Source organism: Cyclopterus lumpus, chromosome 12 (assembly GCF_009769545.1).
Source record: "Cyclopterus lumpus isolate fCycLum1 chromosome 12, fCycLum1.pri, whole genome shotgun sequence".
Classification (NCBI taxonomy): domain Eukaryota; kingdom Metazoa; phylum Chordata; class Actinopteri; order Perciformes; family Cyclopteridae; genus Cyclopterus; species Cyclopterus lumpus.
In genome coordinates this window covers 4,304,819-4,330,989 of record NC_046977.1, presented here as the reverse complement: position 1 = coordinate 4,330,989, position 26,171 = coordinate 4,304,819, and the positions used below count along the sequence as shown (strand labels likewise).

Here is a 26,171-nt window from a genome sequence, read left to right as displayed (position 1 = left end):
AGTGTCTACCGGGGGGGAGGCAGCAAATATCACTTTCCCCAGCAGGACGTCCCGTCTCTCGTTTCCCATCCGTTTCGTCAAATTGTGAAAATCAGTCCCGTGATTTTGGAATTTTTTTTTTTTTAAAAAGTCCTTCATAAAAATGTTATCTGGATTTGCTTCACTCCACGTGTGTGTGTGTGTATTTATTTTTGTATATTTTTTTTTTTTTACTCATCTCCTGAATTAACTGGGCTGGACGTTCAGCCCAGGAATGGTCCCTGGTGGTTTCGGTCCCTTCACCAGGCGGTGGTCTCCCCCATCTCCTGGCCTTGGTGGGACATGGGAGCGCTGTAGCTGGAGTTACTCGCCAAGGAGAAAGGAGGACTGGGTCCGCCCCCGTAAGCCTCCCCAGGGACAGGCTGCAGGGAGCCCGGTAAGCCCGGCTCCGGACTCGGGGTCTCCGCGTGGGAGATCATGTCCGTGAACCTTTGGTCGTCTGACGGGTGGTGGCCCGAGCCCTCCATGGGCCCGGGTCCGGAGGCCAGGATGTAGGGGGACTCGGCCGGAGACTGAGCCTGCGAGGACGGAGGGCCGTGGGGGAAGAAGTCGTAGTTACTCCCCGGTCCGTAATAATCACCTTGGTATTCTGCGGAGGGGCGGGGAGAAAAACACGGGGTTAGACTTTGAATATGTATTTCTTGTTTGTTTTTTTTAATCACCTTTCCCTGCAGGTGTGTGCAACCCCCCCCCCCCCCCCACACACACACACACACACACACACACACACACCCCACCCCCCCCCTCTCGCCACCCTCCCCTGCCCCATTGAAACTTCCCGGATCCGGATGAGGAACCCCAAAATGAGCTTTTTCCCCTCTCCTCCCCTACTGCAGCCGGGTCCTGTCAGCTCCGTCTCTCTCTCTCTCTCTCTCTCTCTCTCTCTCTCTCTCTCTCTCTCTCTCTCTCTCTCTCTCCGTCATGTCTGATGCAGCTTCCAGCAACCATCTCCCTCCGGGCCGTGGCACTGTTTCCCGATCGGACGCCATTATTCCCAGCATGCAGCAGCTACCTGATTGACTTCATTATCTATACGTCATCGTAGCATAGTGCGAGGTGCCCATCACAGTTTCCCGACTGCACGGCAATATAAACTACAGAAAAGAGGCAAAGAAAGAAAAAAACAACTCACATTTGAGGAAGCTGGAACGTGACGATGCAAGAAAACTTCAAGCATGAGTCAAATATTTAAAAAGAAATCCCAGTTCATCGCCAGCCGATGGAGCAATCAATTAATTTCAGAATACAGAATCATTGCTCCTCTGGACATCTGCTTTGTATTTCCACGACTCCGCGATGTTGGACCACCAATAGCTTCAATGGCTGGCGACGGGTTCACTGCACTACATTTCCATCTTTACTGCATCACACGCCCGTTCCAATGGCAGCAAATCATTAAGAAGATTCATTTGTATGCGTATATATATATATATATATATATATATATATATATATATATATATATATATATATATCCCACGTGCACATTCGCACCGAGCCGGAGCAAACGGCCGCAGACGATTCCACGTCTGTGTACGGGCGCCTTTTTTCACGACAGATGTTCGAACTCAGGGCGGATCCTCTGGGGAACACGAGCGCCTGCACAGAATGTCGTTAATCTAATCGGCGACATTTGAGCGAAAGCTCGATTCGCGACTTTCTATTTCGACTCTCTCACGCCGCAACGAAACTGGCGTATTAATGACAGGAAAACAGCCCGAAGTCCATGCTTTCAGAGACAATCTCTTGCACGCACTCGGATTTTACAAACATTCTCGAACCTCACCTCTAACACTGACTGACATGTTGACGCCGCTGCATAAACCGACTAATGTTTGATGTCTCCAGGTGTTTATACCTCATTTCTGTTCAGTTATTTATGAATTTACTGAGTCTCAGGAATGCATCGTGAATACTGTCCAATAACAAAAAGGGTTGACGGGTTGAGAATCTGTTCTAAAACCTGATTTAGTCACTGACTGATAGTAAAATAGAGCTATGCAGATACTTTAGTATTCACGTTCCCTGGTTTTAAGATACTGGTGTGTGGTCTCTGCCTCCACCCCCAATACAGAAGAGAATGGCTTATTTGTGTCTGGTGAAAATTGGACTTAAGAAAAATTAATTCTCAGGATAATCAATAAACCTCACTGCGAGCGGTTTTTATTGGAAATATTTCTTCAGTATAGTTCCAAGGACAACTGCGTGCAGGATGTTTGATGTCGGTGGATAGGAACGAATAACCGTCACGAAAATCACAAAACACACTCGTTTTTATCGTGTGGATGTAATCTCAACGCCTTTGTCCCAGTTTAAGTTAAAGCATTTGCGATACAAACACATAGTATTAGTATGCATAATCGCTTTGTAAGGGCCGTAAGAAATATCCGTAATTTATAATTAAACAGCGACGGCGTACATAAATGAAAACTACATGTAATAATAATAATAATAATGCATTCTATTTGTAAGGCACTCTTCATCCAAGAATCTCAGAGTGCCACAATGTAGATAACTCTTTCTCTTTTGTTATAATTTGGGTTGAACGGAGCCTTTCGGGTTCCCAATGCTGAGTGCCAAACCACTTTGAGATCCGTCCAGTACAAGTTGGGACAGAACCAACGGACCAGCTGCTCCACAGCTCCTCTTGGAGTCTCTCGGAGAGGCTCCACACGGACAGAATGAGGTCCGGATGCTCACAACTGGCTCAAAACACACACTTTAACATTAGGAAACACACTTCTTTACTTTTATGCCGAGGTTAAGACGAGCAGATCGATACCGCTCTCATGTGTGTGTGTTTAATATGAAGCTACAGCCTGTAAGCGGTTAGCTTAGCTTAGCACAACAACTTGTGTTGTTTATTGTGTACAAAAACAGAAGTGTAAACATGACACGACACATGACCAACATGTAGCGAGTTTGTTGCCTTTTAACTGTGTATAAGAAATGTATATAATCACTGTGACGTCACCAACTGGTTTCGTGGACCGCCACTTTGAAGCCTCTTGGCAGTCGCCATCTTGCTTTTTTTGCAACCAGAAGTGACACAAGAGGTACAACTAACCGCTGAATAAAACTTTTTTTTTTAGCCGACAAATTAACTTTCCTGAAGTGAAAAACACACCGTGAAAGGAACAACTCCCAGACCGGACGACGGCGTGGTAGCAACCTGTCAATCACCTTTTGGACCCGCCCTTAAGCAATGAACATAGAGTTTGAGACCATGAACTCGTGTTTACTGAGGGAATACATCAAGAGAGGAGTCATATTCTCAGACTTATACAACACGACTTCTGGTTGCAACCAGAGGAGGAGGAGGTTGCTTCCTGGTCCGAACAGCAGGCTAGCTGTTTCCAGTATTTATGCTAAGCTAAGCTAACCCGGCTTCTGGTTGTGTGCGACGGACCAACATGCGATTGGTGTCGATCTTCTGATCTAACTCTCGGCAAGAAAGCGAATTAAGAATATTCAACAAAACGTCAAATATATATTCCTTTAATCCCAAACCAGAGACATTCAATCTGACTATATCTCCTTATTGACCATGAAAAAATACCACCAGCACAGCTTATAAAGGACTCATCCACTACACACGCTGCAGACATTAACAATCACAAAACCCGCGCCTTCTGTTCCTCACCTCTTCCATATTCTCCTTTCACCCCCCCCCCCCCCCCCCCCCCCCCCAACCGCTCCAGTTACATTAAATCCATTCTGTTCCAACGGCACCTTAAACTGAGATCGATGGCCGACTTCATCCCGCTGCTGCAGATGTTGCACTACAACGTATATCCCTCCTCCTCCTCCTCCTCCTCCTCCACCTCTCTCTCAAATCAGCGAGCCGACAGGTTAGACATCAACAAATGCGTCGCCTTCGTTTTGCACGTGGGCTTTTAAAAAATATTTATTTTCATTTTAAATGGAAATCAGCGAGAGGCGACGCGACGTTCACAAACAAGCTAATTATTTGATCTCGTGAAAAAAAAAAAAACAGGCCCCTGCTAGTTTGGGCCGACCTTGAGAATAAACAAGGAGCGTGTGTTGTGGCCTGCGTGGTGAATGTGTGTGGTTGGGGGTTGGGATTGAAGGGGGGGGTGGGGGGGAGTTGGCTCTGCAAGCTATAATTGCAATCCCGCATGCGGACGCACCACACACACACACACACACACACACACACACACACACACACACAAGCAGCAGAGGAACATAAGGAAGCAGCGAGCTCGGATAAAGGCGAGCAGACCGGGCCTGTGCTGCCGCGGCACAAAAGGGTGTGAAAAGCAAGAGACGAGAGCGAGGGATGGAGGTTTTTTTGTCCTCCTGTTTTTTGTCCCCCCACACACACACACACACACACACACACACTCCCACTTCGTGCTCTTGCAGCCTTGACGGCTCCAGTTCATTGTATCCTCCAATGCCCGGGCCCTTCAGTTATAGATGTGCAGGAGCTGTATAGAAAGCCCACGGCTCTCAGACTGTTCGTGAAAAAAAAAGAATAAATGAAGAAAAAAAAAAGAAACTGCTGATACACATGACGGGCGCATCTGATTTATTCCTGCAGCTCAACGTGGAGCTGCTGCTGTTGTGTTGCTACATGCTGCCCACCTGCTATTGTCTCCAAATGGTTTGTTTTGGGGTTTTTTATTTTCTTGATCCAGGCGAACCAGCTGAGGCTTTAATAACCTGAAATCCAGATTTTTATTTTTTCCTTTCTTTAAGTGGTTTTGACAAGCTCCTTTTTTAAAAAAATTATTTTGAAGGAATATTGATTTAAAGAAGGAGATGACATCGCGCTCCAGATAATAAAACATACAGCGTGTAGCTTATCCTTTTGATCGTCAATTTCACATTTTCACACGTGGAAAATCTCCATAAGAAACTTTCACAATTTTAATAGCTACAAATGTTTGTTTTTTTTCCTCCCACAAACATTTAAAGCGAAGCTTCCATATGTTCCAAGTCAGAGGAGCAAATATTGAGAGAATGAGTGCGACAACACATTCACAACATCTCCTCCAGCCAAAAGGAATTGATTAAGGTATAAAAAAAGTATTTTTTTATACCTTAATCATTTGCTGAAGAAACAGCAGATTTTTTTTTTCCCATCTAGAATCAAATTTAAGTGTTTTTATCGCATAACGGAGGCAGGAATCACATCCCACAAATACTGTTCTGAAAGAGTTTCAATCAACAACTGTGGGGGGGGGTTCATCTTAAATATCCCCCATGATGCAACACTTTCACTACCAGTGTCTGATGGCAACACGTATCCTCCCAGCTGTCCAGCTAAGTGGCGCCATGTGACAGTCAGGCAGCTTTAATGCGTTCGCTCCTCAAACTCAAATCCTCCGGGCGAGAAGTCGAACACTGAACAGTCGCCGAGGTTGGAGTCAAATCGAGGACCCGATCGCATGTTGTACCCTTCAACAAGAGATGGATGGATGTTCGAGAAAAGAGAAACATGCAAATCAGCCACCCTGAGGTGACATGTGCAGCGTTCAGGAGACGGAACGCATCTTTGTGCAGCCGCGTCGGTGCTGCTGAAGGTTGCAATTAAAGTTACGCAACAGCAATAGAGCGTTTCGCATTAACGCTGCACCAAAGGCGCCGCATGTTGCCACCAGACTTTATTTCTTACCTCCGTAGTAGCCGTAGGCGCCGGGTCCCAAGATGTCCGGATCCTCCAGCCTGCCTCCCAGGGGCCTCATCCTCCTCGGGCCCCTGAAGAAGGCGTGCCGCCGGGCCCCCAGAGCACTCAGCTGCTTCATCCGTCGCTCTTTGGATCTCCGGTTCTGGAACCAGACCTGCATCCAAACCAGAGGAGGTCACAGTTAATCAGCTGATGTCATCGTTTTTTTTTATTAAAAAAAAGGACTTTTCCAGCAAGAGCACGAGTCATGATGTCCCATGCATCAACTTCATGTAAATTATGATCTTTTTAGATATTTTTACTCATCTTTTTTTTATTTCATGTTCACTGTTAGAGGGTTTTTGTTGGAAGCATATATATATTTTTTTTTTTTTCATTTAAATACACGTCTGTGAAGTCACTATTTGTTGACAAAGGAGGAAACACACTGTTGATTGAGCCTTTGGCCCCACTGAAGTATTGCAATATTTATATATTTGCAGTATTTGCAGGAACTATTCCTGGAGATAATGCCGTATTACAGTTGTTCTCCGTCTTACAGACACACAAAAAACACTGATTTATGCACACGATTCTGAAAAATAGCATTTTAGAGTTGAATTTCAGACTCGAGACAGATAAACTCGGAGAACAAAGCCTTTGTTTTCACAAGATAGAAATATTAAATCAATCAGGACTGAAATGTCAAGGATAGACACACTTTCAGGAGCTCATAATCAAGAATAAAACAATTTATTACAACATATTTGCTGGTGGCTCATAATCATCCCAATTGTCCGACAGCTCTGTATTTTGAAACTGTACTTTCATTCATTCAGGGTGAGATTATTGGAATAAATAATAAACATTGTGTGCAAGTTAAACAAAAAGTGTTAAAGCGTAAAAAACAAACAAAAAAAAAGGCAGCTTTGCAGAGAAAGTATAAACTAAAGTAATATAACGTGAAAAGTGCAATATCAGAAGTACACAAGTGTTGATCAATCAAGTGTTTTCCTGTAATAAAAATGTTATAATATATCTCTGGAAAGCACAAAGTATCCAAAAATCAACTCAGAAATGAAGACTGGGTGTAATAAAGACATTATTAGAAACTGGAACCAGAAACAACAACAACAACAACAAAGAAAAAACGCGTTTTCCAGTTGCAAAACCAAAACAAGCAGCTAACCAGCGTGTATACAGCAACCACACACACACACACACACACACACACACACGGACCTCACTGCAAGTTAAAATAAACAGTGGAAGCTACAAATCAGAGCGCAAGCAGCCTCGCCGCCTCCCCGTAAGATAAACTGTCTTTGAAGAGGAACAAAGGAGGATTTCACTGCACGCCATATGGAAGAATGTCTGCATTAGAGGCTCGTAACACATCTTGTTTCTCCTTTGCATCACTGCTGCATAATGATGTGTGCTCACCCCAGCCGGGCTGCACCAGAGGCACAAAAAAAAAATCCCACTGTGCAGCAGATTAACGAAAAACACACACACACACACAGAGAGAGAGAGAGAGAGAGAGAGAGAAGAAGAAGAAGGGAAAAAAACACCTAAACCCACTTAGGCTCTGTTCTGTGTGCTCCGGCGACACCTGCTTATTGAGAACAATCGTCTAACTGTAGGGTACATTTTTATGGAAATGCTCCGGCTCCCCTCGAGAGAGCGTTGCTTAGGGATTACATGCACATGCTCACAGGGCTCCCCGTGTTGAGAGCAACGGTATTTAACACGCAGCCATCGAGGAGGATGACGAAACACGGAGAGAGCCTCCATTTTGGCTCCGAGCAACACACACACACACACACACACACACACACACACACATAGAAAGAGAGACAGAGGGATGGACTGCCCGACTGAATGATTCATTGATTGATTGATTTATTGGCTGTTTGTTTGAGCTCTGCAGCTCTCGCTCTCTCACACACACACACACACACACACACACGCGCACACACACACACACACACGCACACGCAGCAGTTTATGATATAGATGAGGCAGAGCAAACAGGCTGGAAGTGGGTAAGAGCAGAGAGGTGGGAAAAAGGGGAGGGTGGTATGTAAATCTGTGAAATCAGCGATAATTACAGTGAGTGCACAAAAAGCCACATCACAGTTGGCAGAGATGGTGCTAATCATCCTGACACAGTCTGCACCCAGACAGTGTGTGTGTGTGCGTGCGTGTGTTTGTGTGCGTGTGTGTGTGTGTGTGTGTGTGTGTGTGTGTGTGTGTGAGGGTGAAAAGACAGACAGTGGCCCAAAACACGCCGGTGTTGTTCTGCAAACACATGTTTTGAGGTTCCTCTCCCCTTTTGGCAAACACCAGACTAACCTTTTCTTAGCGATTTCATGGCTGCGCAACACGTTTTGATTACAGGAATAAACCGCTGGCAGCGCAACATAAATGATGCTCTATTGTATTTATTATATCCACACGCGTCAGTAAATTGGATTACTAGATCTTTAATTTCAGGGCATAAACAAATGCCTGCAGGTTTGGACATCGCATGCGTGGAAATTGGATGCAAACAGGAAGGCAATCTTTATAAATAAATATATATATATATATATGTATAAATTATATATCAAATATCATATATATGTATTGAGCATTTAATTTTGAAAATAAACTTAATAAATTATTGCAAAAACTGCAATAAAATATTCGAATTGTGTCTATTTAAAATACTAAAAAAGACAGCATTGCTAAAACATGGGTTTCCATTGTTATGTCAGAATATAAAACTCACTTTAAAGGCAACAGGAACGTGTCTATTTAAATATGTATGCAAAGAGACAAATGCCTCTTAAAGACAATTTAATTTAGTATTTTTCTATCACTATTATTTAAGAAAATTCCATCAAATATGACACAAACACGCGAGAACATAACTGTTCACGTGCAGAACACGTGGTGGTCTCGTCACGCGTTGGCACCGTGTCTTACCTGGATCACGCGCATGTTTAGTCCCGTTTCCTGGGCCAGCTGTTCCCGGATGTGCCGGGTGGGCTTCGGCGTGGCCACAAACGCGGCCTTTAACGTTTCCAGCTGCTTGGCCTTGATGGTGGTCCGGGGTCCGCGTCTCTTGGTCCCCGAGTTCTGCTCCTCGTTCTCAATATTGTTCGTTTCCTTATCTGAGGACGTGGAATTGTCCGTCTCTTTTATGTCGTCCTGTATTGGGTCCTGCAGATCCGGCGATAAACTCCTATCTGTACACGACGACACTGATGGGGGGGGGGGGGGGGGGGGGGGGGGGGGGGGGGGGCAAACAAGAGGAAGGTCAGGATCCGAAATGTCAGGGAGGAGGAGGGAGGGTGGGGGGGGGGGGGGTGCTTTAATTAGGCCTGGAGATGCACAGCTGCAACGCTGGAAAATATGCATCGAAAATATGACGAAATAATGAGATTTTTTAATTTATTTTGAATGCATTTTCGTGCCTGTCGTTTAAACACAAAATATAAATATTTATATACATTTATTTTTGTGCAGAGTTGATGCCTAACAAGCTAAAAAAAATATATATATATATATATTTGTCATTACAAGCAGAAAACAATGTGTAATAATAATAATAAAAGAACATGGCTCTATATACAGTATACATATATATGTATGAAGGGAGTGAGGTATCGGGCTGTGGGGGGTTTCGGTCCTCGTCGATAAGGATGAATAGACAGCGGCGAAAGGAGCCGCGCGCGCGGTCAGAATAACACACTCATCCCCAGCGGAGCCCACTGTACAATAATAGAAACCATTGTCTCGTGCAAGGTACATATTGAAGCCATTCATCTGAACAAGGTTGTTGTGAAAAGATCTCCACGGACTGCTGCAAATGTTCCGACACAAACAGAATCGTGCGGGTCAATTGAAGCCCCCCCGCCCCCCCCTCCTACACTTTTTTTTGTTATGCATTTATATAATATGTACACGCACAAACAAATATATATATATATGTATGCATATAAAAAAAAAAGGTATGTCATCGCGCTGATTTACCTGAGTTCAAGTTGACTTCCTTGATGGCCCCGGAGCTCGAGTAATCTTCTTTGCACACGAACTTGTTCTCGTCCACGACGTAGAGCTCCTCTCCCGTGGACAGCTGCTTGTTGCACACCATGCAGGTGAAGCAGTTCAGGTGGAACACCTTGCTGCGGGCTTTGCGCACCAGGTCGTTCGGCGAGATGCCCTGCAGACAGCCCGCGCACTTAGTGCCAAACCGCCTGCGCGACACCAACACATGAACGTTACGTTGATGTTTGTGTGCGTGTGTGTTTTTATTTTATTTTAATCCAAACACGTCATATAATAATAATAATATAAATAAATTGGCATTTTATGTCCGAAAATGTGCACATCAGAGACAATAAAATGTGGTATTAATACAACAGCTTGAGAGGAATACATCATTCAAATGATAATGATGCAAAAATATTATTTCCAATCTAATAATATATAAAAGAGTACCAGCATAACAATATTAATTATAGTAATAAAATTAAAACATCAACAAATAACACTTTTTAGGGAAATGTCTCACCATTCCGGTCAAAACCCATGCATATCCATATATATATATATATATATATATATATATATATATATATATATATATATATATATATATATATATTTAAGTATATAGTATAAGTATATATTTGGTAAGTATTACGTAATTAACACAAGAAAATACCTGTCTATATTTTGGATAGAGGGTGTAAATAGAGAGGATCATTCAAACGGAAATAATACCAAATAAAAAAAATAAAATCCGATTTTGCTTCCTTTTTATTTTCTCATATATATATATATATATATATATATATATATATATGTATATATATATATACATATATATATTATTATTATTTTTTAAGGATCTATAAAAAAAACTCCGCGTGCTTGTTATTCTGATGGAGGTGCTCCGACAATAACCCCACGCAGAACGCATTAGTGACAATCAACACATTGTAGCCGCGGATATATGACAGGATTAAGCAGAGTGGGAGCATCTTAGCGTGGAAATCTTCTCTTAATCCATATTCACCCGCTTAAATACCGAGTGGGAAGAAGTCTCATCAATTTGATACACAAATACCCCCCCCCCCCCCCCCCCCCCCGAAAAAAAATAATCCTCCTGATTTGGGAGAAGAGGTGGGGACTTTTTGTTGTTGTTGTAACATCGTGTTGGAGGGCGGTGAAATAAAACACACCTGAGTGTTATTTAGGGAGTCACGTGCATCGGAGCTTTTTATTAATATGAGGAGTTTGAGGGGGGAGGGGGGGGGCACTGTGGGCCTACTCTACCTGGGTTTACAGTCGGCCTCTATTGGGGGGGGGGCTTAAGCCTCTGGGTGAAAGCAAGCACTCCTTTTGTGGAGCATTGTTTTAACACTAATGTAGGCTTGTCTCTCCATTTGCAAAGGTATCGCTCCGCTGTCCCTCTTTTCACATGCATGGCCTCCCCCCCCCCCCCCCCCCGGCCCCACCAGCGAAAGGACACAACTCTACTTACACAACAAATGGACATATTAAGGTGATTACTGTTTCGCCCGGCTAATGGCCGTCCATTTAAATCCACCGCTTGATGGGAACCTGCAGTAATATGATGGCCGAGGCCGCGCGAGGCCAACAAACAGCCCGCGCGGACAAAGGCTAATGCGCCTCACATGTCATTAGACAATTTGGGAGAAAATAACTGACACGCATACGAATGAAAATGATGCTAAGAGAGTGCGACGGGACAAGCAAGGGCTTCACTTATCACTCAATTACCTGAGACGCTTCTTTTTTGTGTGCGTGTGTGTGTGTGTGTGTGTGTGTGTGTGTGGGGGGGGGGGGGTATTGTGAACCGGTTAATAGTCTGATGGGGAAGAAAAAAAAAAGTGTTGTGGATTTGGAAGAAATCGATATTAAAAAGATTTTTTTTTTTAAATGCACGGCTGCAGAGTGAAATTACATTATTAGTTTGTTTTAATGTAGAGGCTCTTTAATAAAAGGGCCATGTCATATGATCAATATTTCAGTTTGGAGACGAATTAAAACCCTACATTTTAAAATAAATGTATATATTTTTACAATAATTATATATATATATACATTTATTTTAATTTTATCCCCGTTCAAGATTTAAAAAAAAAAAAAGAAGTTAACCCTTGACCCATGTACATATATTTTTAAATTGTGGGCCACATGCTTATTGCTGGTCCTTCTCCTCATACATTTCAACATTTGTTATCAATGCTGCGTCCATATAACAAATAATCTTTAAGCTTGTCAACTGAAACCAGAAGGAGCCCTGAACCCGGACTCCCTCTCTCTCCCTCTCGCTCCCTTGTTACCTGAAAAAGTCCATTTTGCAATAGAGCTTCCCGTCCCTGGAGAAGCACTTCTCGGTGAGGTTGCAGTTGCACTCGCAGCACTGGACGCACTTGGCGTGCCACGCTCGGTCCAGCACGTTGAGGAGGAACCGGTCCAGGATGGGCCGTTCGCACCCGGCGCAGTGGACCATCATGTCTCCGGCCTGCAGGGTGCAGAGTGCCGACCTTCCCACACGGACTGCGCTGCTCGGACTGGGGCGACCCGGGTCCACGCGGAACAACGTCTTGGCTCCGGGGGAGGTGTGCTGTCAGGCGAAAAGTTTAAGGAAGCTCCCGTCTCCCCCCCCACCACCACCACCACCAACAACAACCCCCCCCCCCCAAAAAAAAATAAAGGCAACGAAGAGAGAGATCCCCGGTAACTGTTGTAGTCCTGGTCCTGGATCGGTTCCTGGCACTTGTCACAATCCACAATCCAGAGGTTGAGGAGGATTTCAGCCGCGCCAGCTGACGGTCTGCGTAACGGACGAACCGCACATGTTCTCTCACGCGCGCGCAGCTAAAAACAGCATGTTTTCTTTTAACGCGATTATTATTATTATAAATAATTCTGATATTTCATCCCGTGTTTAGCTCGCGCTTTGTTTTGGTGTCCAGTCATTTCCTCTCGGGCTCACCTCGCGCCGCCACTTTCGCATCACAGTGCTCGGGTTGTCACGTTTCTTTTTTTTTTTTTTTTTTTTTTTTTTGCCAACAGCGCGACGCGGCGTCACATTGGATGACGCCCTTGTTAATTCACCCCCTCCCCCCCCCCCCACACACACACCACCCTCCTTTTCCGTGCAGGGAGAGCCAATCAGAACGCGGTTGTTATGGTTACGCGTTCATAGCTGTATAGCCTCCGAGCGAACCCAGAAATCACAACCATGCATGGGGGGGCCTGCGGATGCACGTGGAAGGTTTTTCCACGGGGGCATCACTGACTTCATAAGGGGGTTAAAGAACCCCCCCCTCCTCCATTCTGCAACATTTGTGATCGGACCTTAAACTTGAAAGTCCACAAAACGCGATACAGGTCAGAGGGAAATACCTGTAAAACGTGCAAAGAGGGGGGGGGGGGCGCGCATGAATGTGAATGGACGCACCGGCGGTGGGAGTGACCGAACACGCGCTAATGCTACACAGGCCTCATAATGGCCCCCGTGACAAAACGCTCCCTGCATCACACTGCGGGCCGGGCCGGGCCGGTGGGGGCCGCGGGGGCCCCCCTTTTCTCATGCAGAAAGCTATTTACAGGGAAATGCGATGGATTAGCCGCAGCTCATCAATGGGGAGAGAAGCGGAGAGTGGGGGGTTTCAATATTTACCAACAGGCTCGGGGTTTCTTTTCTTTTTTTTTTGTTAGTTTGCAGTTAAGCAAACATGCGATACGCTAATTCATGTTAGTGGAGGGGAGGCTGGGTTTTGTCTTCGAGGGTTAATGAGGATTCAGTTCAATGACATCAGGTGTGAATTCTGACTCATTTTACACCATTATGTGGTCAGAGGAACATATTGACCCTTCTTTAAAGGTCAATATGTATATTCTATCCATCTATATCTTTATTGTTTGCTAAAGTATTAATATTATATCCATCTATATCTTTACTGTTTATTAAAGTATCAATATTATATTCTATCCATCTATAATTTATTGTTTGTTAAAGTATCAATATTATATCCATTAATCTATATCTTTAATGTTTGTTAAGATATCAATATTATATATTCCTGTATCTATCTATCTAAATATATATATATATATACCTAAAGCTCTCTCTATATATACTGTATATATATATATATATATATATATATATATATATATATATATATATATATATATATGTATATATATGAATATATCTATCTAAATCTATAAATCTAAACACTATCTTTATCTATAAAGGTCTCTATATATCTCTATCTCCATATACCTATATCCAAATCTTTATATATATATATGTATATATATATATATATATATATATATATATATATCCATCCATTTATCCATTATTATTGTTTGTTGAAGTGTCAAACAATATTATATAATTTATTTTAATATATCCATCTAATATCTATCACACACACACACAGTATTCTTTTCTTGCTCACAAAGTGTCCCTGTGTTGCTCAAGGGCACAGAAACCATGGCATCAAACCACCAACTTCAAAAAATAAAAGCCACCTCCACCCGAGCTTCATGCATTTACGTCTCTTTTATTCTTTTTGGCACCCAAAAATACACCCGTCAGAAGAAGTCTCCGCCTCTCGTGTGTAAAACTACGGCCAACACGCCATGAAGTGTGGATTCATCCTGCAGGTTCAACCCGTCCTCCAGGCTTTGGTGGAGACGGGGCTGAATGAGGTTCCCCCAATTATCCCAGCTCCTAGAACCCAGAGCCCTTCAGCCTGTAAAACAAGGGAGGGACGGGGAAAAAAAAAGAAGAAGGAAGGATGGATGGGGCGGTGGGTGGAGGTGTGGGGGTGTGGGGGGGGCGGTGGGAAAAAGAGCATGTGAAGCAATCATCTCCTTGTTTGAACGTAGGCACGTCGCATTGTGCAAAAGCATAAAGAAAGAAGAGGTGTTTGCTTTTGCTCGGCTGTGCACACCTCCCCCCCCCCCCCGCTCCCCCCAACAGCGAGGCACTCACCTGTGGAGACGAGGGAGCTGTCCAAGGTACCGACGGCAACAGGCTCCCTTCTCCTTTCGACGGGGGAACTCCTGCATCACACACACCTCACACGTTGCCTCTGTACAGTCGATCCTGACACACGTTGCTGTGCTGGTAGATTGAAAAACGTGGCTAAACCTTGACCTTGACCCCCCCCCCCCCCCCACACACACACACACACACACACACACACACACACACACTTGACCTCCGGCACGCACCAAATCAATTCTTCTACTCTTTACATCTGATTTCCCTTTGACGCTTCTTCCCCCCCGCGAGGTTTTCTCCTGGTTTTATAGATTCGCGTCGTGGATTATATGTTATAGACAATGATATAGGTGCCGTTGACGCGTTATTAAATAATGTTTTTGCTCGTTAAATGTAGGACGTCTTCAACACAGTAAAACATTTCTCAATAAAAAACATCTTCGCAACTGGAACTCATTTTAAGCTCTTTTGCATCGTCGCAAAACATTTTTTTACAGAAGAAAGATCAGAGAGACTTTGAGTAAAAAAAGAGTCACGGGAAGGAGGATTCATCAGCGTTCGTAGTGTTTATGAACCGTTTTATGAACAGCATAAGCTCCGTATATCTATTCATCTCTCCATGGAGGATGTGAGCTCTGTTGGTACAACAGTTTGCAGCATTCACAGCATCACAAACAAATATGTTTTGAGCGTCACATGAGCGTCCCCCCCCCCCCCCCCCCCACCCCCCTTTTCTTTCTTTGAGGCCTTCATGAAATGCCTCTGCGGCTGCACGTGTCGGCCTCAATGGAGCCGAGCCGCGTCAACAGACCCTGAACCTCCACGAGCTCCTACAGGATCTACGCGCTGAGGACGGCCGAACGGGCAAAGGTCAAAGGTCAAAGGTCAACGTTTGCGGCGATTTCATTTCAGGCGCTACGTTTTTAAAACAAGCGAAGAGAAGTTTCTTCAGGAGGAGCTTTCTTATGTGTGGTTGTTGGTGAGCACTGTGAGCACACATAAACAATATATACACATACATACATACATATTAACATATACATACATACACACATACAACTTATACACAGACACACATATTAACATATATATACATATACAACATATACACATACATACTAACATATACATACATATTAATATATAAACATACATACATATTAACACATACACACATATACACATTCCATACATATTACTGTAACATATACACATATTAAACATATACATATACAGCATACATACATACTAACATATACATACATACATATTAATATGTAAACATGCATACATATTAACATATACACATATTAACATATACACATATTAACATATACATACATACATATTAACATATGCATATACAAATAGACACATACATACATAAACATGCATATATACATGTATATATACACATATATACATATATATGGTATATACATACATGTACACAAACATATATATACATATATTATATCACACATAAGCATACATACACATACATATACACATATATATGCATACACATGTATACATACATATACACATATATGTATATACATATATACACATATATATACACATACATACATATATACACACACATATATATATATATATATATATATATATATATATATATATATATATATATATATATATATATATGTATAAGATATATACATTTTCCTTTCCATTTCAGCTCACAATGCAACAAAAATACACTATCTCTCTTTCTGATAGTGGATTTTTGTTGCATTGTGAGCTGAAATATATATATATATATATATATATATATATATATATATATATATATATATATATATGTATATATATATATGGGAGATAATAGAAATTTCCTCCCACCTCCCCTCCACTCTGCACCTTGACAGCCTGGACACCTGAGCAGACCTCCTCCCCTTCCTGCAGCATGCGGTGTCACCCCGGCCCCGAAGACACGCACACGCACACATGTACGCCCGAGACCACCTCCGGGGGGGGGGGGGGGGGCCCCCTCTTTGGCAGGGCCGGGTCCCAAGGGAGAGGTTAGTATGATGGATGTCTGACTGGTAGCCCTCCCTCAGGGCCTCCCTCTCCGTCACCTCTCCGCGCTCTGAATTAAAAGGCCGTTTGTCTCCTCCGAGTCCTCAGCTGTAGAGCGCCGGCCTGCAATTTCACAGCACTCAGAGAGAGAGAAGGGAGACCATTACAGAGGAGGTTGTCAGGGGAGCCATCAGAGCCCCGGACACGCCTGAGGGACTCTCTCTTTCTCCTCCATCCTTCCTCCCCGACTCCCGTCTCCCTCCTGCCCCGGCCCACCAACACCTCTGTCCCACTGGAGGCAGCCAACCCTGCACGGCACAAAATATATAAATATTCAAGGCCTCTGTTACATGTGTGTGTGTGTGTGTGTGTGTGTGTGTGTGCACCTCTGTTGCATTTCACACGCACACATCATTTTAAATCCATCTCTCTCTCTCTGGTGGTGCCTAAATAAATTAACACATCTAATTATATAAAAGGCAGACTGCGAAGGAACACATTTCTTACTCTCGCAGATGAACAATTCGTAGGATGTAATACAAACTCCGAAATAATATAATACACTCAGGAGGATTTGACACCGCCGACGACCTTTTTTGTATAAACAGCTGCTTATGGAGGCTGATGCTGTTGTAAAAAAAAAGAAAGGTTACATAAGCTCGCTTTAACTCTGTGGCGTTATTCATTCATGTTCATCACTGGAACTCATTCCAGGGGGAGACCAAAACCCACAATGCATTGGGGCTGAGTGCTCCAAAGAATTAGTTTGTGCCACGCGTCATCCGAGTGGCCACACGTGAAAAGGCCTGCCGCCACGGCCACCTCCTCCTCCTCCACCTCCTCCTCCTCCACCTCCTCCTCCTCCGCCTTGCTGTATCCCACCTCCTCCTCCACCTCCTCCTCCTCCGCCTTGCTGTATCCCACCTCCTCCTCCGCCTTGCTGTATCCCACCTCCTCCTCCTCCTCCACCTCCTCCTCCGCCTTGCTGTATCCCACCACCTCCTCTTCCTCCTCCTCCACCTTGCTGTATCCCACCACCTCCTCCTCCACCTCACTGTATCACACCTTCTTCTCCTCCACCTCCTCCACCTCGCTGTATCCCACCTTCTCCTACTCCTCCTCCTTGCTGTATCCCACCACCTCCTCCTCCTCCACCTTGCTGTATCCCACCACCTCCTCCTCCTCCTTCACCTCCTCCCACCACCTCCTCCTCCTCCACCTCGCTGTATCACACCTTCTTCTCCTCCACCTCGCTGTATCCCACCTTCTCCTCCTCCTCCTCCTTGCTGTATCCCACCACCTCCTCCTCCTCCACCTCGCTGTATCCCACCGCCTCCTCCTCCTCCACCTCCTCGTTGTATCCCACCACCTCCTCCACCTCGCTGTATCCCACCGCCTCCTCCTCCTCCTCCACCTCCTCGCTGTATCCCACCACCTCCTCCTCCTCCTCCACCACCTCGCTGTATCCCACCACCTCCTCCTCCACCACCTCGCTGTATCACACCTTCTTCTCCTCCTCCTCCTCCTCCTCCTCCTCATCCTCCTCGCTATATCACACCACCTCCTCCTCCTCCTCCACCTCGCTGTATCACACCTTCTTCTCCTCCACCTCGCTGTATCCCACCGCCTCCTCCTCCTCCTCCTCCTCCACCTCGCTGTATCCCTCCACCTCCTCCTCCTCCACCTCGCTGTATCACACCTTCTTCTCCTCCTCCTCCTCCACCTCACTGTATCACACCTTCTTCTCCTCCTCCTCGCTGTATCACACCTTCTTCTCCTTCTCCTCCTCCTCCTCGCTGTATCACACCTTCTTCTCCTCCTCCTCCTCCACCTCACTGTATCACACCTTCTTCTCCTTCTCCTCCTCGCTGTATCACACCTTCTTCTCGTTCTCCTCCTCCTCCTCGCTGTATCACACCTTCTCCTCCTCCTCCTCCTCGCTGTATCACACCTTCTTCTCCTTCTCCTCCTCCTCCTTGCTGTATCACACCTTCTTCTCCTTCTCCTCCTCCTCCTCGCTGTATCACACCTTCTTCTCCTTCTCCTCCTCCTCCTCGTGTCGCACCTTCTTCTCCTCCTCCTCCTCGCTGTATCACACATTCTTCTCCTCCTCCTCCTCCTCCTCCTCGTCTTTGTAGTCTCGAGGCAGTGAATCGTATAAATAAAGACAACAGCGAGTGCTTTTGGACTTTCTCTCACTGGGCTGCAGGATTATGATCAAAATGACAATCACAAGTATTTTTTGACCAATATTGAGAACCCGAATATTCATTTGATTTACTGGACGAAACATTTAATTGCACTTTCACATAAAAAACGAAACAAAAACCAAATATAACTGGTCCTTATTCTCAAAGCATCATTTTTTACTTTAGTGAGTCTCCCACGTGTCGCATTCGGTTTCCCAAATGAAAAGTTATAGAAGTAGTTGCACACCTGGACGATTTTTGACAAAAGTGGCTCTGCGATCGACATCTGACACATTTGAAGCATGCTGACCCCTCTCATTGCTACTTTCTTTTCTTTTTTATATATACTGTATATATACACATACATATATATATATTATATATATATATAAAATATAAAAATATTTATATTGTATATATATGTATATATTTTATATATAAATATATTTTATATATATATATAAAATATTAATATATCTATATATCAAATATATTTTATATATATATAAAAACATATACATATATTTATATATTTTACATATATATAAATATATTATATATTTTATATATGTATATACACATACATATATATATATATATATATATATATATATATATATATATATATATATATATATATATATATATATATATATATATAGACAACGTGTTTCAACAGAAGGTACCAGAGGTTCTGTTGGGGACTATTTTTCCACATTTGGTGCTCTAGTGAACATTTGAATGTGGATAAAGTCAGAATAAACGTCAGTGTGCGAGTTCCTAATGAAGCAACATGTGACCCGGTGCGACGGGTGACGTGTTTAATGGCGCTCCGCGGCGCAGAGGAGGCGGATAAATCACGCTCCGCTGGTTACTGGATAGACTCACTGTTGGCTTTGGTCTTTTTTAGAAGATTGCTTTGATAAATTTGCCCCATGTGCCCTTTAGAACAAACACAAATAGAAAAGATACAGGAAGCCAATCTGTATATATATATATATATAATAGTTTGTTGTTTACAATTAACACACCTGCGTAATAAGACGCTCAGCGTGTGCGAAGATTCCTCTCTCTGTATTTATTGGTGTTTTTCTTCTTCTTTTCCTTTACGCTTTCAGCTAGTTCTTTCTCTCTCTCTCTTCTGAATCCGGTTTGAACTGAAGACCACGTTGAACTTACTTACTTTTCTCTTTTCTTTTCACGTGAAAGGCGCTTTCGCTCCACAGGAATCCGCACGGAAATTAATGAATGCGTCGCGAATAGAAAAGAAACGAGCGGCGCGGGAAACAGGAATCTCAAACACGGCACCCTCAAAAAATAAAAGCAGCGATTCATACAACCGGCGTCACCTTTTCACCTTTTCGAGGACTAAAATCGCACGTTATTCACCGCACAAACAAACACGCACACTCTTTGACGCCGTGTCCCACTGTAACGTTGCCAGTGTGTGAATAGATAATTGTGAGCATTGTTCCAGGTGAGCGGGAGTGGCCGCGCACCGACCCCGCTGCTCAGGTGGAATTGCCCCTCCCGCAGTCAAGCGCCCGGGGCAAAGAGGTGTGTGACTTCAGGGTGTTAAGAAAGACAGGTGTACCGGGCTTGAGCAAAAAGCAGCGACTGCACGGCGTCGAGTTCAGCCCCCGTCGTTGAGATATAATGAGGGAGATCACCTTTCACTGTGGGCAATCCTAATGAGGTAATGAAGGGTGGGGGTGTGTGGCACCTTTGCCCTCACCTACTCTATTAATCAGAGGAGGGTCACACACGGCCGCCAGGACCCAGCCCCCCATATGGCGGCACTAATGGACCGAGCGATGGATTGAAGGTGCTTTTAGTTAAAGAGCTCGTGGTTAGTATAGCCGGGAGAGGAGAGGGGGATCGGCGTCATTTCCTGGGAAGGAAAAAAAACAAACAGAGGAAATAGAAGGGGTGGAGGTGGCTGACTGGGAGAAATGTTAACACCTCCAAGGTAGTAGGTAGTTAGAAGTGTGTGTGTGTGTGTGTGTGTGTGTGTGTGTGTGTAGCATCGACCTTTGGCCTTCTCGCAGCCAGCTTGAGGAAGGATCAGGAGGGTCCGGCCGTGGCTGCATCGGCAACAGACAGCAGTGTGTGTGTGTGTGTGTGTGTGTGTGTGTGTTGGGATAACAAAAATCATACTGAAAATAATCATCATCATCATTATCGTCGTCTTCTGCTGTGCTAAGAGCTTCTGGAAAGGCTGAACTTCTTCAGCTGAATGCTGACGTCAGCGTGCCGGGGCTATAGCTGTATGTAAGAAGTCGTCGTCGTGGCGACGTCATCCACTGGTTAGTGGTCTGATGTTTGGAAGCCTTGAGTTCAGCGTTTTGGCCGTCGTGACCACATCTGGACTGAGGAGGAGTGACGTAGTGACGCTGTGTACGTCTCTGGCAGCGAGCTGTCAATCACAAGTTAGCCCCGCCCTAAAGCATATCCTGCTTTATGGTCTGTTTGACACTTACAACCAGAGGAGTCGCCCCCTGGTGGTCAGGAGAGAGAATGCAGCTTTAACACATGAAGCATAGACTTCTATACAACCAGAGGAGTCGCCCCCTGGTGGTCAGGAGAGAGAATGCAGCTTTAACACATGAAGCATAGACTTCTATACAACCAGAGGAGTCGCCCCCTGGTGGTCAGGAGAGAGAATTCAGCTTTAACACATGAAGCATAGACTTCTATACAACCAAAGGAGTCGCCCCCTGGTGGTCAGGAGAGAGAATGCAGCTTTAACACATGAAGCATAGACTTCTATACAACCAAAGGAGTCGCTCCCTGGTGGTCAGGAGAGAGAATGCAGCTTTAACATATGAAGCATAGACTTCTATACAACCAGAGGAGTCGCCCCCTGGTGGTTCTAGGGAACCTGGTTCAATTCTAGGGAGACGACATTATATATAAGTGTGTCATGCAATGGGGGGGCGAGTCTGGTCTTGGTCGTGGTCTTGACTCAGTCGCCTTCAGTTCAGGTGGTCTGGTCTACAGCACTGCAGCATGCTAACATGCTCACAGGGGAAGAGTATGCTAATGTTTCGCAGGTATAATGTTCATATAATGTTCATAAATACACATATGAGGCGGATGGGAATGTCATGTTTTTCAGGTATGAACCAAGCGATTGGTGGTGCAAGATTAATAAAAAATAGAGAGCTATGAAGGTCTGGACAGAATGGCATGCGGAGCGAAAGACAAATATTAGAGAAATCAAGAGGAATAAAAATAGAACATTGAGGAATGCAATGAATGTAAAAACATCTATGAATTTAAAAGTGTAACAGCAGCTTTGGGAGAAGCGAGAGCACCTTAAGAAAAGGGCCAAATGTCTGACGGTATATTATTAAGGCTTGACATCAGGTTAAATGAGCACGTTTGAACTCATTATTATGATCTTTTTGTTTTAAATCAACGCCAATTAAGCTTTTAATTCATTGCATTGTACTACTTTTCATTCCTTACGGTCCCTCCGTTGTATTCAGTAGCGGGGAAGTTGACTATACTTAATACGAATGAACTGAAATGGATGATAAATATAGTTTTTCAAGTGCATGATCAGTTTTTATTGTAGTTGTGTCCAATCAACCAGAGTTAAGGCAGAAGAGAGAGTTTCTTTAACGAGATAACTTGTTTTTTTAATAATTTCTCTAATTTGATTTCACTGTAGGCTGTATGTTGATTAAAAAAAAGCATCTTTAACAGTTTACATATTGCATTTAATCAAAGTAAACACACAACTAAACAAAAGGGAAAAAATAATAATAATATTCCCTTCAATTGAATGTTAAAAAAACCAGTTGTGGCTTCAGAAAAATAAATATACAACAATATAAAATATTCAATAAAATATATAAAGTGAGAGCGAAGTTAGTTTGTTCCCCATTACTGCATGATATTTAAATGATTTAAACATTTGTCTTTCCGCGCTGCTTTTAAAAAGGCTCACCGGGCCGGAAGCCAGCTGGATTACCGCTGGGTTACACGGACAAAACGGAGATTACGCAACTTCCTGCTACAAGATGTAAACAAACAGGGCCGCGAGTATTTCATGATCCTGCTCAAATGCAATTTATATATTGTCCCGTGCAGCGGTTTGGTCGGACGCTGAACTGGTCGGGAGTCACGATGAAGTGGGAGGACTGGGCAGAGAAGAAAATATAAAAAGAGGGTGGGGGGAGGGGAGGAGGAGGGTAATCTCGGCTATGTATGTGCTCTCAGCATCCCGTCCTCCCCTGGCTAACCGCACCGGCGGCCACTTGAATTAGCGGCAGAGGATTATGGGCAGAGAGCCTCATTAATCTGGGCAACAAACACTGGCCAGTGTGAATATTTGCACCCAGAAATTGAAAAGATTAAGTCCTATTTGACAATGACTGGCAGGGCTCATGTGCGCTGCAAGAGGCTACTGTTAAATATTCATATCCCGGACTCCTTCCGTCTGTCTGTCTGTCTGTGTTTGGGTCACAAAATGCAATCTATTGGTTTTTGTGTACTGGGGACAACGAATTGTCTGTTGTGTGTGTGTGTGTGTGTGTGTGTGTGTGTCGCTCAGCACAAATATATAACGCCAATGGAAAGTCAATTGGGAGCTTTATTTGTGTTGGGCACACAAATGAAATGCATCCACGTGACGGAGCAACGCGTTCGTTTATGATATCCCCCAAACTGTTTTTCCTCGATGTAATTAGAGTACAAACTAAACTGTTCATGGTTTCGTCGGCTGAACCCAACTTTAGTTTTTACAATGTAACGTTGTCCCCAACAAAAAGTTCAGAGGGGGGGGGGTTAAAAAAAGAAATCTATGTTATTTAAGACAATAATGTTGTATTTCTAACCAGTAGAAGAAGCATCTATTGGGGATGTCGTAGCAGGAGTGTACATACACCCCCCCCTCCTTCTTAAAGCACACATTAATACCTAGAAAATGAGTGTGTGTGTTGTGTGTGTGTGTGTGTGTGTGTGTGTGTGTGGGCGGGGGGGGGGTCTGCTGTTAAATCCCATTATTTCTGACTGCCTCGTCAGCCTCTCAGCAAATACACCTGCTATCCATTTCCTCCGGAGGCGGAGGAGGAGGCTGGCCAGACCTGACGGAGCTATTTACCCGCCCCGAGCAGACGCTATCGCTAATGTTTTCCCCTTCTGCGGGAGATCAATATGTTTGGGAGCAGACAAACAACACACACACACACACACACACACACACACGTTTAGGGGGGCCACCCCCCCCCCCCCCCCGACAGCAGATGTACACAACCGAATCAACAAGCCGGCGCTCCTCCAGAGTCAACAGTGATCAACGCTGCGGGATACATACAGTGGGGTGAATCAACGCGCCGTATGTGCCGCGTGGCGAAGGATCAACACTCGAGGCCTTCGAGCTCGAAGGCCTCGAGTGTTGATCCTACAACAGTGATGTGAGCTTTAATAAACAACAACAACAACAACCACAAACAGCCAGGCCCCTCTGAGCTCGCCATGGTCTCCTATATCCTCTTGTTTCCTCGCCTCTCATTTGTTCTCCTCTTGACTCCTCTCCTCGTTTCATTTCCTCTCTTCTCATTTCCTCTTCTCGCTGATTTTGTCTCCTCTACTTTTGCCTACTTTTCTCGTTTCCTCTCCTCTTGTTTCTTTACCTTCTCTCCTCACCTCTTATTTCCTCTTCTGTTGACTCCTCTCCTTCTTTCTTCTCCTTTCCTTGTTTCTCTTCCCATTTCCTCTTCCTCCTTCCCTCTCCTTGTTTTTCTCTTCTTGTTTCTTCGCCCCTTTCATCATTTCCTTCCTCACCTCGTTTCCTCTTGATTCCTCTCTTTGTTTCCTCTACTTTCCTCTCTTCTGATTTTCTCTCCTCTACTTTCCTCTCCTTTTGCCTACTTTCCTCATTTCCTCTCCTCTTGTTTCTTTACCCTCTCTCCTCGTCTTTAACCTCTTCTTGCCTCTCTTCTGATTTTCTCTCCTCTCGACTACTTTCCTTGTTTCCTCTCCTCTTGTTCATTTGCCTCCCTCCTCACCTCTTATTTCCTCTCATCTCTCCTCGTTTCCTTCTCCTTTCCTCTTACAGTCATTTTCCTCCCCTTTTCCTTGCCTCTCTTCCTATTTCCTCTCCTCTCAACTGCTTTCCTCGTTTCCTCTCCTCACTTCCTCACCTCCCAAATCCTCTTACTGTACATCTCCTATCCTCTCCTTTCCTCTCCTCTCATTAACTTTCTTCCAGTGCGCTCTCCTCTTACGTCACACCCTCTCACTTCCTCACTCTTCTCGTCTCTCCTTTCCTCTCCTCGTTCCCTTTTTTGTGTTTTTAATTTTCAAACATCCTTTCAGGACGGCGAACAAACCAGAAAGACGGCGTCAGCAGGAAAAAAATCCTGCTTCTGTCATCCGTGGTATTTTACATGCAGGTGAATCTGAGGTTATGCGTGTGTGTGTGTGTGTGTGTGTGTGTGTGTGCGTGTGTGTGTCAATGTGCATTTAAAATGTTCCTTTTGATGCAAAGCAGCTGTGTGCAAATGTGTGTGTGGGCACATGCAGACGGTGGTCATGTGTATGTGTGTGTGTGAGGAAGCGGCAGGGTGAGTGTGTTAAATTGTTCTGCGTTGTGGAGATAACACCAGATCCCTATCAGCTGCATCGGGAGTGGGGGGGGGGGGGGGGGGGGGGGGGGGGTTGGGTGGCTTAAGACCCCGATGGGCGTGAGGGGAGAATGAATTTTCCTCACTGCTCTGCATATTACAGGATTACACTGCACCTTTAGATATGCTCGGGCTGAGCCCGTCTCCGCCTGACGGCTATACGCATGTAGATTATTGAAATAGACTGTCGCACAGTGAATGAACTGAAGCAGCGCCACTGGGGACCGCACCGGGTCCTGAAGAGAGGGGAGAAGAAAAGAAAAAAAAATTGCAGACGTGAGATAACCGTGATAGGATTTTTTTTTTTTTTTTTTTTTTGGGGGGGGGGGGGGGGGGGGGGGGGGACGACATTTTTGGGACAGAATAGTTCCTTATAATCCCGGCATGTCCCCACAAATAGTGTTTTTTTTATCTTTGTTCACGTAGAGGAAGGAAGGAAATGTGTTTACCAGGCTCGCTGCAAAGATATTCAGGGGCTCTTCATTTTTGGGGGGGCCCCCCCGAGTCAATTCGACAGCCCCCCCCCCCCCCGTCCCGTCGGCATGGAGCTCACACCAGGTGAGTCTTTCATCCTACTGGAG

At 44.5% G+C, this 26,171-nt stretch overlaps 1 protein-coding gene across 1 annotated transcript; it reads right to left on the bottom strand.

The window, feature by feature from the left end:
• Positions 1–124: 124 nt before the first annotated feature.
• On the bottom strand, positions 125–12,731 carry lhx5 (LIM homeobox 5). The gene is made up of 5 exons (XM_034547198.1): positions 12,037–12,731; positions 9,695–9,918; positions 8,645–8,922; positions 5,684–5,849; positions 125–628 (listed from the first exon to the last, which is right to left on the bottom strand). The coding sequence occupies exons 1-5, from the start codon at positions 12,207–12,209 to the stop codon at positions 279–281; spliced, it is 1,191 nt and encodes a 396-aa protein (XP_034403089.1). The 5' UTR covers positions 12,210–12,731; the 3' UTR covers positions 125–278.
• Positions 12,732–26,171: the final 13,440 nt, after the last annotated feature.